The sequence below is a fragment of the Salmo trutta genome, chromosome 40 (assembly GCF_901001165.1).
Source record: "Salmo trutta chromosome 40, fSalTru1.1, whole genome shotgun sequence".
In the NCBI taxonomy this organism is placed as follows: domain Eukaryota; kingdom Metazoa; phylum Chordata; class Actinopteri; order Salmoniformes; family Salmonidae; genus Salmo; species Salmo trutta.
In genome coordinates, this window is record NC_042996.1 from 17911471 (window position 1) to 17926665 (window position 15195).

The 15195-nt window shown below is 44.8% G+C and overlaps 1 protein-coding gene across 2 annotated transcripts in view; it reads left to right on the forward strand.

Moving 5' to 3' along the window:
- Nucleotides 1-15195, forward strand: part of LOC115180419 (conserved oligomeric Golgi complex subunit 5) — a 96947-nt gene that overhangs the window by 56037 nt on the left and 25715 nt on the right. For both annotated transcript variants that reach the window (XM_029742482.1, XM_029742483.1), the window contains exons 8-12: nucleotides 4231-4390; nucleotides 4511-4623; nucleotides 4735-4812; nucleotides 8088-8169; nucleotides 10018-10222. In XM_029742482.1, coding sequence (XP_029598342.1) covers nucleotides 4231-4390; nucleotides 4511-4623; nucleotides 4735-4812; nucleotides 8088-8169; nucleotides 10018-10222 — 638 coding nt within the window. The remainder of the gene's footprint in view (nucleotides 1-4230; nucleotides 4391-4510; nucleotides 4624-4734; nucleotides 4813-8087; nucleotides 8170-10017; nucleotides 10223-15195) is intronic.

Sequence of the window (15195 nt, forward strand, 5' to 3'; positions counted from 1 at the left end):
AACCAGAATAGAAAGAGGAGTGGGAGGCCCCGGTGCACAACTGAGCAAGAGGACAAGTACATTAGTGTCTAGTTTGAGAAACAGATGCCTCACAAGTCCTCAACTGGCAGCTTCATTAAATAGTACCCGCAAAACACCAGTCTCAGCGTCAACAGTGAAGAGGCAACACCGGGATGCTGGCCTTCTAGGCAGAGTTGCAAAGAAAAAGCCATATCTCAGACTACCCAATAAAACTAAAAAATGAAGATGGGCAAAAGAACACAGACAGAGGAAGATTGGAAAAAGTGTTATGGACAGACAAATCTAAGTTTGAGGTCTTCGGATCACAAAGAAGAACATTCGTGAGACGCAGAAAAAATGAAAAGATGCTGGAGGAGTGCTTGACGCCATCTGTCAAGCATGGTGGAGGCAATGTGAAGGTCAGGGGGTGCTTTGGTGGTGGTAAAGTGGGAGATTTGTACAGAGTAAAAGGGATCTTGAAGAAGGAAGGCTATCACTCCATTTTGCAACGCCATGCCATACCCTGTGGACGGCGCTTAATTGGAGCCAGTTTCCGCCTACAACAGGGCAATGACCCAAAGCACAGCTCCAAACTATGCAAGAACTATTTAGGGAAGAAGCAGTCAGCTGGTATTCTGCTTATAATGGTGGCCAGCACAGTCACCGGATCTCAACCCTATTGAGCTGTTGTGGGAGCAGCTTGACCGTATGGTACGTACGAAGTGCCCATCAAGCCAATCCAATTTGTGGGAGGTGCTTCAGGAAGCACGGGGGGAAATCTCTTCAGATTACTTCAACAAATTGACAACTAGAATGCCAAACGTCTGCAGGGCTGTAATTGCTGCAAATGGAGGATTCTTTGAGGAAAGCAAAGTTTGAATGAAACAATTATTATTTCAATTAAAAATCATTATTTATAACCTTGTCAACGTCTATTTCCTATTCATTTTGCAACTCATTTCATCAAATCAAATCAAATTTATTTATATAGCCCTTCTTACATCAGCTGATATCTCAAAGTGCTGTACAGAAACCCAGCCTAAAACCCCAAACAGCAAGCAATGCAGGTGTAGAAGCACGGTGGCTAGGAAAAACTCCCTAGAAAGGCCAAAACCTAGGAAGAAACCTAGAGAGGAACCAGGCTATGAGGGGTGGCCAGTCCTCTTCTGCCTGTGCCGGGTGGCGATTATAACAGAACATGGCCAAGATGTTCAAATGTTCATAAATGACCAGCATTGTCAAATAATAATAATCATAGTAGTTGTCGAGGGTGCAACAAGTCAGTAACACAAGAGTAAGTGTCAGTTGGCTTTTTCATAGCCGATCTTTGAGAGTATCTCTACCGCTCCTGCTGTCTCTAGAGAGTTGAAAACAGCAGGTCTGGGACAGGTAGCACGTCCGGTGAACAGGTCAGGGCTCCATAGCTGCAGGCAGAACAGTTGGAACTGGAACAGCAGCACGGCCAGGTGAACTGGGGACAGCAAGGAGTCATCAAGCCAGGTAGTCCTGAGGCATGGTCCTAGGGCTCAGGTCCTCCGAGAGAGAGAGAGAGAAAGAAAGAAAGAAAGAAAGAAAGAAAGAGAGAAAGAGAGAGAGAATTAGAGAGAGCATATTTAAATTCACACAGGACATCGGAAAAGACAAGAGAAATACTCCAGATGTGACAGACTGACCCTAGCCCCCCGACACATAAACTACTGCAGCATAAATACTGGAGGCTGAGACAGGAGGGGTCAGGAGACACTGTGGCCCCATCCGATGGGCCACAGCTACTTTGAAGAATCTAAAATATATTTTGATTTGTTTAACACTTTTTTTGTTACTACATGATTTCATGTGTTATTTCATTGTTTTGATGTCTTCACTATTATTCTACAATGTAGAAAATTGTAAAAAAAAAAAAAAAAAAAAAAAAAAAAACGTTGAATGAGTAGGTGTGTCCAAACTTTTCACTGGTACTGTATATATACTACCGGTCAAAAGTTTTAGAACACCTGCACACCATCACACCTCCTCTTCCGTGCTTCACGGTGGGAACCACACATACGGAGATCATCCGTTCACCTACTCTGCATCTCACAAAGACACGGCTGTTGTTCAAAAGTATGTGGACATGCCTTCAAATGAGTGGTTTCAGCTATTTCAGCCACACCCGTTGCTGACAGGTGTGTAAAATCTGACTTTCAACGTGGCACCGTCATAGGATGACACCTTTCCAACAAGTCAGTTTGTGAAATTTCGGCCCTGCTAGAGCTGGAAACGTCTAGGAGCAACAACGGTTCAGCCGCAAAGTGGTAGGCTACACAAGCTCACAGAACGGGACCATTGAGTGCTGAAGCGCACAGCGTGTAGAAATCATATCCTTGGTTGAAACAATCACAACTGAGTTCCAAACTGCCTCTGGAAGCAACATCAGCACAAGAACTGTTTGTTGGGAGCTTCATGAAATAAGTTTCCATGGCCGAGCAGCCATGGAGTGGTGTAAAGCTCGCCGCCATTGGATTCTGGAGCAGTGGAAACGCGTTTTCTGGAGTAATGAATCACTCTTCACCACCTGGCAGTCCGACGGACAAATCTGGGTTTGGTGGATGCCAGGAGAACGCTACCTGCCTCTATGCATAGTGCAAACTGTAAAGTTTGGTGGAGGAGGAATAATGGTCTGGGGCTGTTTTTCATGGTTCGGGCTAGGCCCCTTAGTTCCAGTGAATGGAAATCTTAACACAACCGCATACAATGACATTCTAGACAATTCTGTGCTTCCAACTTTGGCAATAGTTTGGGGAAGGCCCTTTCCTGTTTCAGCATGACAATGCCCCTGTGCACAAAGCGAGGTCAATACAGAAATGGTTTGTCGATCGGTGTGGAAAAACTTGACTGGCCTGGGCATAGCCCTGACCTCAACCCCATCGAACCACCTTTGGGATGAATTGGAACGCCTACTGCAAGCCAGGCCTAATCGCCCAACGTCAGTGCCTGACCTCACTAATGCTCTTGTGGCTGAATGGAAGCAAGTCCCTACAGAAATGTTCCAACATCTAGTGGAAAGCCTTTGCAGAAGAGTGGAGGCTGTTATAGCAGCAAAGGGGGGACCAACTCCATATTATTGCCCATGATTTTAGAATGAGATGTTTGACGAGCAGGTGTCCACATACATATACATACATACACACCCACCCGACCCGGAAGGACGCTGCACGCTCAAGCATGCAAAGAACTGTTCAAAAATCGCCCCTCGGCAGTGTGTGTATTTCTGTGTGTGTCATACACGGACGCGTCCTTTTTATCCACAGCAAACTCTGTGGCGTTAGAAGTACTGCATCATGGCTTTGGACATGATAGCATCATGGTTAACTCGACACCTGTGTCACCTCATTTGACTGATCCATGGACTGCAGACATGAGACGTATAGTGTCACGTCTTCCAGACGGCTGGGGTCGAGGCTCCATGACAGGGTCTTGACATTATCACATCCACCAGCTGACACCTCACTGGGCCGTGAGCTCTGGCGCAGCCTTCCTGATTATGACCCAGCTGGAGCTGACTTTAGGGGCAGTTTCCTAAATGGCCTTGAGTTAGGAATGGAGAGAGTTGAAACTGTGTTTCCAAGAACTCGTTAGGCCGGAGAATGAGGTGGAGAGGGAGGGAGCTAGAAGATTGGGGTCTGACCTCAATCTCAGTTTCACGTGTGCAACAGCGAGGAGAGAGGGGAAGGAGAGACGGGGGGTTTGGGAGAGAGGTGGGAGGGAGGGTGTGAGCGGTTTCTGGATGATAGTGAACAAAGCTCTGATTAGTAATGAGTGCTGGTTCCTTAATAAGAGCTGCTATCAGACCCTGCTAGTTATTACTCACACACACCCACACATACATTCACACTCGGACACACACCCCAAAATTTCTGAGTACTTGCGTATCCTAATCTTTTTCCGTTAGCTGAGGAGAATTTTGAAAATGACACATTAGTTGGACCAGCCCCTCCCTTGCGTATAGTGACGTCAATCGTTTGAGCTTGGAGGTGTGTGTGTGTCAGTCTGTACGTGTGTTTCTCTCTGTGCTATTCCAGAGTGTGAGGTACACTCCATTCTGTGTGTCTGTCCGGTTACTAGAACTGTCTGAAGTGTATTACGTTGGTTGATTGGACTCCACTGTGCTCCAAGACTGACTGTCTCAGACTAGACAGGGTTGGGGTTGACTGACTGAGACTGTCTCCTCTCCTCTCTGTCCCAATGTAGAACCCGACCCAGGTGGGCACGGCCCTCCAGGTGTTCCATAACCTGGGCAGTCTGCGGGAGACCATCAGTGGGGTGGTGGAGGGCTACCGGACCACCATACAGGACAACGTCACCACCGCCCTGGATATCAAGGGACTCACCCAGTCCGCTGACAGCAGAGGTAGGTGGTGGGTGAGTGAGAGTTAGGGGTTGAGGAAAGTTGTGTTTCAGTTTTGGTACTCTTGTCTTGTGTAACTTTTTAACCTGTGTCATTTTATTTGTGTGTATTTGTGTGTGTCAGGTGCACCCGGCAGAGCTGTGATGTCAACCCCAGGTAACACGGCAGCGTTCCGAGCTACTCTCTGGACCAACCTCGAGAAACTCATGGACCAGATCTGTGCCGCTTGCGGACAGGTATGCTTTTACCTTTACAGATACTTTACCTAAGTAAAGGTGCACTTTTACCTGCTGAAGTAGAGTAATGTACCTAGTCAGGGAATTAACTTGTAATCTCTCTGTGTTTAGGTGCAACACCTCCAGAAGGTCTTGACGAAGAAGAGAGACCCTGTCACTCACGTCTGCTTCATCAATGAGATCATTAAGGTGAGACGCCATGTCCTCATAAAAGGCCCATGTGTCCTTGCCCCTGGACTGTCATCAGCACACCCTTCCACAACATCTATCCCTCTACTCTTGCCAATATCCTTCTCTTCTCCTTTGCCTCCCCTGCCTACCTCTTTCCCATCCCCTCCCTCTCCCTCTCCCATTCCCCTCTCTCCATACTGATCGGTCCATTACCTGGGCCTGTCCTGGACCAGACCTACCCAGGCTTTATTGACTCTGCTGGCATCAGCAGAATGCTGGGCTGTTAAGCAGAACAGCATGCAAGGACTTAAGTTCTCTAATAGAAGCTGAAAGAGATTCAGCTGTGCCAATTTTCTTTCTTAGAGGAGCATGGACCTTTTAATTTGCTCCCTCCCTCTCTTTATCTCCCTTCCTCCCTATCTCTCTCTGCTTCTGTCCCCCCCTCTCGTTCCCTCCGTTGTCATCTCTCCGTCTCTCTCTCGCACTCTCGCTCTCTCCATCTGTCTCTCCATCTCTCTTTATCCTCTATAAAAGTCCACAGTCCTATAATTGGCCTTTTCTATTCAGGAGAGCAGTGGACCTATTATCAGCTTGCTCCAATTAAGGTCTAGTGTGGTGTGTGCATGTGTGTGCGCGTTCGTGTACATGCCCGTGTGCGTATGTTTAGGAGGACATGGACATAGTGTGGTCTATTTTGTGTTGGTTTAACATTATCAGGTTAGCATTGATGGATTGTGTGTGTGTGTGTGTGTGTGTGTGTGTGTAATTTTGTGTTAGGCCACAGGACAGTACATTATGTAGAACATGAAGCAAAGTAGGCCTAGTTTACTTTAGTTTCTGTAAGATAAGCGGAAATCATCCTGTCTTTAGGCTCTGGGGCAGTTTACCTAGAAATTAAGCACATCTCACACAGCTGTCACCATCATCACCATCATCACCATCAATACCATTATCACCATCTCCATCATCACCATCATCACCATCTCCATCATCACCATCTCCATCATCACCATCATCACCATCAATACCATTATCACCATCTCCATCATCACCATCATCACCATCTCCATCATCACCATCATCACCATCTCCATCATCAATACCATCATCACCATCTCCATCATCAATACCATCATCACCATCTCCATCATCAATACCATCATCACCATCTCCATCATCAATACCATCATCACCATCTCCATCATCAATACCATCATCACCATCTCCATCATCAATACCATCATCACCATCAATACCATCATCACCATCACCATCAATACCATTATCACCATCAATACCATCACCATCTCCATCATCACCATCAATACCATCACCTTCAATACCATCATCACCATCTCATCATCACCATTATCACCATCAAACCCATTATCACCATCTCCATCATCACCATCAATACCATCATCACCATCAATACCATTATCACCATCTCCATCATCACCTTCATCACCATCTCCATCATCACCATCATCTCCATCATCAATACCATCATCAATACCATCATCACCGTCTCCATCATCACCATCTCATCACCATCAATACCATCATCAACATCATCATCAATACCATTATCACCATCTCCATCACCATCGATACCATTATCACCATCTCCATCAATACCATCATCATCACCACCATCACCATTAAGATCATCACCATCATCATCACATCACCATTAAGATCATAATCATTATCACCACCAATAAGATCATCATCACCACCATTAAGATCATCACCACCACCATTAAGATTATCACACCATCATCAATACCATCACACTGTCATCATCAATACCATCACCACCATCATCACTACCATCATCACCATCTCCATCATCAATACCATCATCACCATCTCCATCATCAATACCATCATCACCATCAATACCATCATCACCATCTCCACCATCAATACCATCATCACCATCTCCATCAATACCATCATCACCATCAATACCATCATCACCATCTCCATCAATACCATCAATACCATCGCCATCACCATCATCACCATCTCCATCATCACCATCATCACCATCTCCATCATCACCATCAATACCATTATCACCATCAATACCATTATCACCATCTCCATCATCACCATCAATACCATCATCACCATCAATACCATCACCATCTCCATCATCACCATCAATACCATCATCACCATCACCTTCAATACCATCATCATCATCACCATCAAACCCATCACCATCAATACCATCATCACCATCAATACCATTATCACCATCTCCATCATCACCATCATCACCATCTCCATCATCAATACCATCATCAATACCATCATCACCGTCTCCATCATCACCATCTCATCACCATCAATACCATCATCAACATCATCATCAATACCATTATCACCATCTCCATCACCATCGATACCATTATCACCATCTCCATCAATACCATCATCATCACCACCATCACCGTTAAGATCATCACCATCATCATCACATCACCATTAAGGTCATCATCATCATCACCATTAAGATAATCATCATCATCATCATCATTAGGATCACACCATCATCATCACCATTAAGATCATCATCATCATCATCACCATTAAGATCATCATCATCACCATTAAGATCATCATCATCACCATTAAGATCATCATCATCACCATTAAGATCATCATCATCATCACCATTAAGATCATCATCGTCATCATCATCATTAAGATCATCATCATCATCACCATCTCCTGTACCACTGTACACACTAGTCATCCTAGGACCAGATCTGAGCAGGTCATTAGTTTGAGTGTAGGGCTAGCTCAGCTCTACAGACAAACAGCATGAGGAAATACAGATCTATTAAACAGAGCCGAAAGACACATCAATCTGTAATCAGGATGTCAAGCAAGGAGACGGAATTTGTCTGATCTCATGTGTGTACTAGCTCTGCATGCTTCAGAGGAGTGGACACTCATTAGTGCACCTCCTAAGATGCCCAGCTATGACTTGTAACCATGGTGATGAGCTGTCATTGTTGTCCACGGCGACAGTTATGGCACGGCACGGTGGGCGCGCGCTTGTGTGTGGGGGGGGGGTTCTAGCTGATTTGCAGTGTGATAAATGTGTGGGGCGATAGCAGCGTCTGGTGTGGCTGAGGATCACACTGGTAGATAATGATGATAATGACAGTCACACTGCCCTTCTGCCTGTGTGGTGCAGACTGCACTCATCACAGCCCTCTGTGTGCATGTCTCCTTGTGTGACCCTCTGTTCAGTTGTTTCTCTCTTCTCACTGCAGGACGGCCAGCCTGATATCCTCTACACGTTTTGGAGTGATGTCACACACACTCTCTCGGTGGAGTTCCAGAGAGCTACAGCTGGTGAGGCTACATAGTAATGTCTGTTTCACAGAGTAACGCTGATCCACCCTAATAGCAGTGTGTGTGCTTACTGTCTCTCTGCATCTCTCTCCCTCTTACGTTTCTCTTCATCTTCTCTCTGTCAGCCACAGCATTATGCCACGTCGCCTGCAAATAATGCTGTACCTGCGTTTCCGTGCGTTTGTGTGAGTGTGTCAGCGGTAGAGCACAGACGGTGGGGCCATCACTCTTCCCTTCGCCTATAAACCCTAAACGCCCCTCCCTGTCCCGTCCCAACCACTGCAGGGTATGATTACACCTCTCTGGTGATATATACCCCCCTTTCAGATGGGACAGGGTCTATAAACACAGACACACACTCGCACACACTTTCTTAAATGTATACCCCGCCATGGGACCGGCCCAAAATAAGGTGGAGATACAACCCAACAGCATCCATCCACACACACAGCGGAGAAACGTTTCCGCCACCTACTTATCTTACAGTAAGTGTGCCATTTCAGCAGAAGGGATAAATGTCAGTAGATGTAGAGGTGAGTAAAAGAGAAGTGTGTTTGGCTCCTGTGGTGCTGTTAACTCTATTTTCACACAGCGATCTGTGGGCCGCCTACCTATAGCATCTTTTGACTGCATGTGGAACTGTTTCTAAAAACTCTTATAGGCACCGTTGTCTTTTCTCCTGCCGAGATCTGTATCTAATGCCCTGGTGGTGAGAGACTCGAGAACATTGACTGATAGCAGATGACATGAAAAGGATACTAAGGGAAAATGTGTGCAACACAACCTACACAAAGTGTTCCCTTGGCAGGGTAAAGAAAGAGAGAAGTCGAGCTATGATCCAGTCACCGTTGCACTAATCATTGTGTGTGTCTTTGCCATGTCGTAAAGCCCACAGCAGCCTGCCTTGGATGAATCAGTGTCTATTGATCCGTGCTCTAACACAGTTCAGTGTTATCACCTGTTAATGATGCTCCTCCTTCACTCTCACTGGTCAATACGGAGTTCATCCGCACAGGCCCAGTATATCTCTCTTTCCTCCCTCTCTCTCTCTCTCTCTCTGTCTTTGTCTCCCTGGCTCTCTCTCTCTCTCTCTCTCTCTCTCTCTATCTATATCTATCTATCTATCCTTCCTCCGTCTGTCTCTGTCTCTATGCCAGTGCCCCCCCACCCCTCCAAATATTTTAATATTTTTTATCTCTTATTCTTTCTCTTATGGTGAAATAACCTATGGTTCTATTAGCATATGGAAATATACGAATTAGAATAAATATACAGAATGTCAAATACTATATGCACATTATCCTTTCTCCTCCTGTAAACGAGAATATGAATTAGAGTAGTGGATATGAATGTTATCTATGCACATTATCCTTTCTCCCCCTGCCTGCGCTGCTCCCTCCAGACCTCATTAGAGCCTGAAAGTACTTCAGTTCAAATATGTATGAATCATTATAAAACGCTATATTATGCATTCACCAAATCAATCTACATTAAAACAATCTGCATATCATCCCTTAACGAGCAACTAATCACTCGCAGGAAAATGAGCGGGAAAATGTCACCGTTTATTTTCTGTTCTTTTAATCAGGATAGTCTTTCTGTTTCAGTCTCATCCCTTCATCCATGCTCTAGTCTGGTAATCAGGGATAATGCGATGTTTCTAGTTCACGGGAGCAGAAAGACTATTAGTGTGCATCAAAGCAGATGTTTACCTTTGCAGTCATTAAAACACAGAAGGTGACATTTTACGGCTACACTCTCCTGCTCGTCCTCCTTCTCATCCTTCTCTTTTTGTGACCTCCTTCTCACCCCCCCCCCCTCTCTCTCGCCGTCTCTTTCTCTCTCCAGCCTCATCCTTCCTCAAGCAGGCATTAGAGGGAGAGTACCCTAAGCTTCTCCGTCTTTATAACGACCTGTGGCGTCGGCTGCTGCAGTACAGCTCCAGCATCCAGGGGGTGATTTCGAGCAGCGCAGTGCTGGACAACGCCATGGACCTGCCCACCACAGAGACAGACAACCAGGACCTCTTCACACATGCCAAACACGACTACAAGTGAGTCTGAAGTGAACATACAGTTGAAGTTGGAAGTTTACATACACTTAGGTTGGAGTCATTAAAACTAATTTTTCAACCACTCCACAAATGTCTTGTTAACAATCTATAGTTTTGGCAAGTCGGTTTGGACATCTACTTTGGGCATGACACAAGTAATTTTCACAACAATTGTTTACAGACAGATTATTTCAATTATAATTCACTGTATCACAATTCCAGTGGGTCAGAAGTTTAAATACACTAAGTTGACTGTGACTTTAAACAGCTTGGAAAATTCCAGAAAATTATGTCATGGCTTTAGAAGCTTCTGATAGGCTAATTGACAATTACAGGTGTGCCTGTGGATGCATTTCAAGGCCTACCTTCAAACTCAGTGCTTCTTTGCTTGACATCATGGGAATATCAACAGAAATCAGCCAAGACTGTAGACCTCCACAAGTCTGGTTCATCCTTGGGAGCAATTTTCAAACACCTGAAGGTACCACGTTCATCTGTACAAACAATAGTACGCAAGTATAAACACCATGGGACCATGCAGCCGTCATTCCGCTCAGGAGGGAGACGCGTTCTGTCTCCTAGAGATTAACGTACTTTGGTGTGAAAAGTGCAAATCAATCCCAGAACAACAGCAAAGGACTTTGTGAAGATGCTGGATGAAACAGGTACAAAAGTATCTATATACACAGTAAAACGAGTCCTAAATCGACATAACCTGAAAAGCCACTCAGCAAGGAAGAAGCCACTGCTCCAAAACCGCCATAAAAAAGCCAGACTACGGTTTGCAACTGCACACGGGGACAAAGATCGTACTTTTTGGAGAAATGTCCTCTGGTCTGATGAAACAAAAATAGAATTGTTTGGCCATAATAACCTTTGTTATGTTTGGAGAAAAAAGCGGGATGCTTGCAAGCCGAAGAACACCATCCCAACCGTGAAGCACGGGGGTGGCAGCATCATGTTGTGGGGGTGCTTTGCTGCAGGAGGGACTGCTGCACTTCACAAAATAGATTGCATCATGAGGATGGAAAATTATGTGGATATATTGAAGCAACATCTCAAGACATCAGTCAGGAAGTTAAAGCTTGGTCATAAATGGGTCTTCAAATGGACAATGACCCCAAGCATACTTCCAAAGTTGTGGCAAAATGGCTTAAGGACAACAAAGTCAAGGTATTGGAGTGGCCATCACAAAGCCCTGACTTCAATCCTATAGAAAATTTGTGGTCAGAACTGAAAAAGTGTGTGCAAGCAAGGAGGCCTACAAACCTTACTCAGTTACACCAGCTCTGTCATGAGGAATGGGCCAAAATTCACCCAACTTATTGTGGGAAGCTTGTGGAAGGCTACCCAAAACGTTTGACCCAAGTTAAACAATTTAAAGGCAATGCTACCAAATACTAATTGAGTGTATGTAGACTTCTAACCCACTGGGAATGTGATGAAAGAAATAAAAGCTGAAATAAATCATTCTCTCTACTATTATTCTGACATATCACATTCTTAAAATAAGTGGTGATCCTAACTGACCTAAGACGGGGTAGTTTTACTAGGATTAAATGTCAGGAATTGTGAAAAACTGAGTTTAAATGTATTTGGCTATGGTGTATGTAAACTTCCGAAACATTAGAGACTAGACTACTCTCTCGCTCCTTTCTCCTTCTTTCTCTCTCTCTTTTTTTTTATTCTTTCTCTCTCTCTCTCAGCTAACTTGTTGCAGTATGCAGTCTGCCTCTTCACATCCTACTCACACTGATCGAATGGTTTGGGATGAGTCTCTCTCTCTCTCTCACACACACACACACACACACACACACACACACACACACACACACACACACACACACACACACACACACACACACACACACACACACACACACACAGCCTTACCTCAATTAACCAGTGTGGGATTGTACCCAGCTTGCTGTGATTGACAGAAATAATTTCAGTATGAAGATTCTCATACACACACACGCACACATTCCGTGATGCGTGGTGAATCTCAGAATGTAAAGTCTCTATATTCTGCTCCATCAGTACTAAAGCCGTAGGAGAGTTTAAACACGGGAGACCACTAGCAATTAAAACAGGCCACAGAACCGGTCACAGCCAGCACACTGATTAGTATGCATGGATGGAGCAGAAAGTAAACGTCCATTAAACCTGCTATATTTTAGAGTGCTCGGAGGAGAGCGTGTGTGTTTGTGTGTGTGTGTGGGCAGAGTGCCAGAAATAGTGAAAGAAGGGAGAGAGATAAAGCTTTTCCAAAGGCCTCCAGTGTGAGTGTATACGAAGTGTTTGAGTGCAGACATGGAGGAGAGTAGCTATCTGACCAGAGAAAGCTATATAGCACCTCTCTGAGGAGAGACAGGGCTTTGTAGTGGAGAGAACGGTTGAAGGACAGTTGAAGAAAACGATTGATAAAGGAACGTCAACATCGGAGTTTTCTAGAATCCTGTTAAAGCAGACTCACCCTCCCATCGCCCTGGTCAAAAGTAGTGCACTAAATAGGGAATAGGGTAGGGCTGACCTAATTTAGTCGACTGGTCGATAGGCTGTCGCCCGAGATGTTTTGTTTTTTTCGAACGGTGGCACACGAGACGCCTGTCTGAGTGGACTAATCCATTGCAGAGGCTGCGGGGATGGCACACCAGTATCACCAGGACATTTAACGCTAATTCCTATAATTTCTAATCTACAATGCTTGTTTTGTTACGGTCATTTCTGTTGATGGATTCAAAATATTCTTAATATTGCAGTTTTGTCATTGTAGGAGTGCACAACCTAGGCTACACTTGTGAGGAAAAGTTTGGGTTTATTTCATTCCATTTACAAGTTATTAATTGTGTTTTGTTTGGAGTGCTCTTGTCAACCTTGAGTAAGGACACACACCAGATTACACATAGAACTAGGCTACCTGGCCTGCGCGCAAATGTAGGCTTATAAATGTACCCATTTGGGGATCTGATAGTGTTTCTGATTGTCTTAACTCATCATCACTGTGGAGCTTCTCAAATAAATTTTTTCTCCGACTCAAAAAGCAAGTAAATAAAGTCTGTTTTTACATCCATTGAGAATGACAATAGTTCCTCAATGTAGCCTATTTGAAAAATATTTCCAGCTCTCTCTCTTTTGATAAACACTCAGCGTGAAAGGGGAAAAAATGTCATGCGCTGGTGGATCCGGTGGAAATGTCCTAAAAAATACCTACCTGATTACTTCTTATCCGTTGTGCAAATATCCTACAGCTGTGTCTGTCTCTCAAGAGTTCACATATTTTATACAATGTTGCAAGTTTGCTAGTGTGAGCTTCAGGCTGGATCCAAGTTAATAGTTGATACAATGTTTCAAGTTCCTTGCAGACAAGCCATACATAGCCAATGTGATTTATAGGATATTTATTTTTATCAGGATGTGGTCTACCTGCATGCTGCAATGTTTTTATATGTAGGCTATTTTCACATATTGGCAATAGAAGTTAGTTTTGTATTTGTATCATTTTCATTTAGATATCATTTTGATGAACCACATGACATTGATTTTGAGATATGAAGACTATTAGAAGAGGGTCGGGAACAGGTATTTTTCTTCTCGTTAGGCTATATTGATCTCTTGTTCCCTCTTTAGTAATTTGTGTGTCTTGATTTTTAATTGCAGTGCTTAAAGTATCAGGCAAAGTATCCTGCATACAGTATAGTTGATTTTATTCAAACAATAGGGTGTCTATATTACACCTATGTGAGAATGCTGTTCATTGACTACAGCTCAGTGTTCAACACCATAGTGCCCACAAACTCATCACTAAGCTAAGGACCCTGGGACCAAACACCTCCCTCTGCAACTGGATCCTGGACTTCCTTACGGGCCGCCCCTGGGTGGTAAGGGTTGGCAACATCTGCCATGCTGATCCTCAAAACGAGGGCCCCGAAAAGGGTGCGTGCTCAGTCCCCCCCTGTACTCCCTGTTCACCCACGACTGCGTGGCCAAACACGACTCCAACACCATCATTAAGTTTGCTGACGACACAACGGTGGTAGGCCTGATCACCGACAACGATGAGACAGCCTATAGGGAGGAGGTCAGAGACCTGGCAGTGTGGTTCCAGGACAACAACCTCTCCCTCAACGTGAGCAAGAGAAAGGAGATGATCGTGGACTACAGGAAAAGTCGGGCCGAACACGCCCCCATTCACATCGATGAGGCTGTAGTGGAGTGGGTCGATTAGTTTCATGTTCCTTTGTGTCCACATCACCAACAAACTAGAATGGTCCAACCACACCAAGACAGTCGTGAAGAGGGCATGACAACACCTTTTCCCCCTCAGGAGACTGAAAAGATTTGGCATGGGTCCCCAGATACTCAAAAAGTTCTGCAGCTTCGAGAGCATCCTGACCGGTTGCATCACCACCTGGTATGGCAACTGCTCGGCATCCGACCGTAAGGCAGACAGATGGTAGTGAGTACGGCCCAGTACATCACCGGGGCCAAGCTTCCTGCCATTCAGGACCTATATACTGTACTAGGCGGTGTCAGAGGAAGGCCCAATAAATTATCAAAGACTCCAGTCACTCAAGTCATAGACTGTTCTCCGGAGCACCAAGTCTAGGTCCGAAAGGCTCCTTAACAGCTTCTACCCCCAAGCCATAAGACAGCTGTTTAATAAAATGGCCACCCAGACTATTTGCATTGACCCCCCCCCCCCCCCTTTGTTTTTACACTGCTGCTACTCACTGTTTATTATCTATCCTGCGTACATGTACAAATGACCTCAACTAACCTGTACTCCCGCACATTGACTCGGTACCGGTAGCCTCTGTATGTAGCCTCGTTATTTTATTGTGTTATTTTTTGACTCTAGTTTATTTAGTAAATGTTTTCGTAACTGCATTGTTGGTTAAGGGCTTGTAAGTAAGCATTTCACGGTAATGTCTACACCTGTTGGATTTGGCGCATGTGACTAATAACATTAC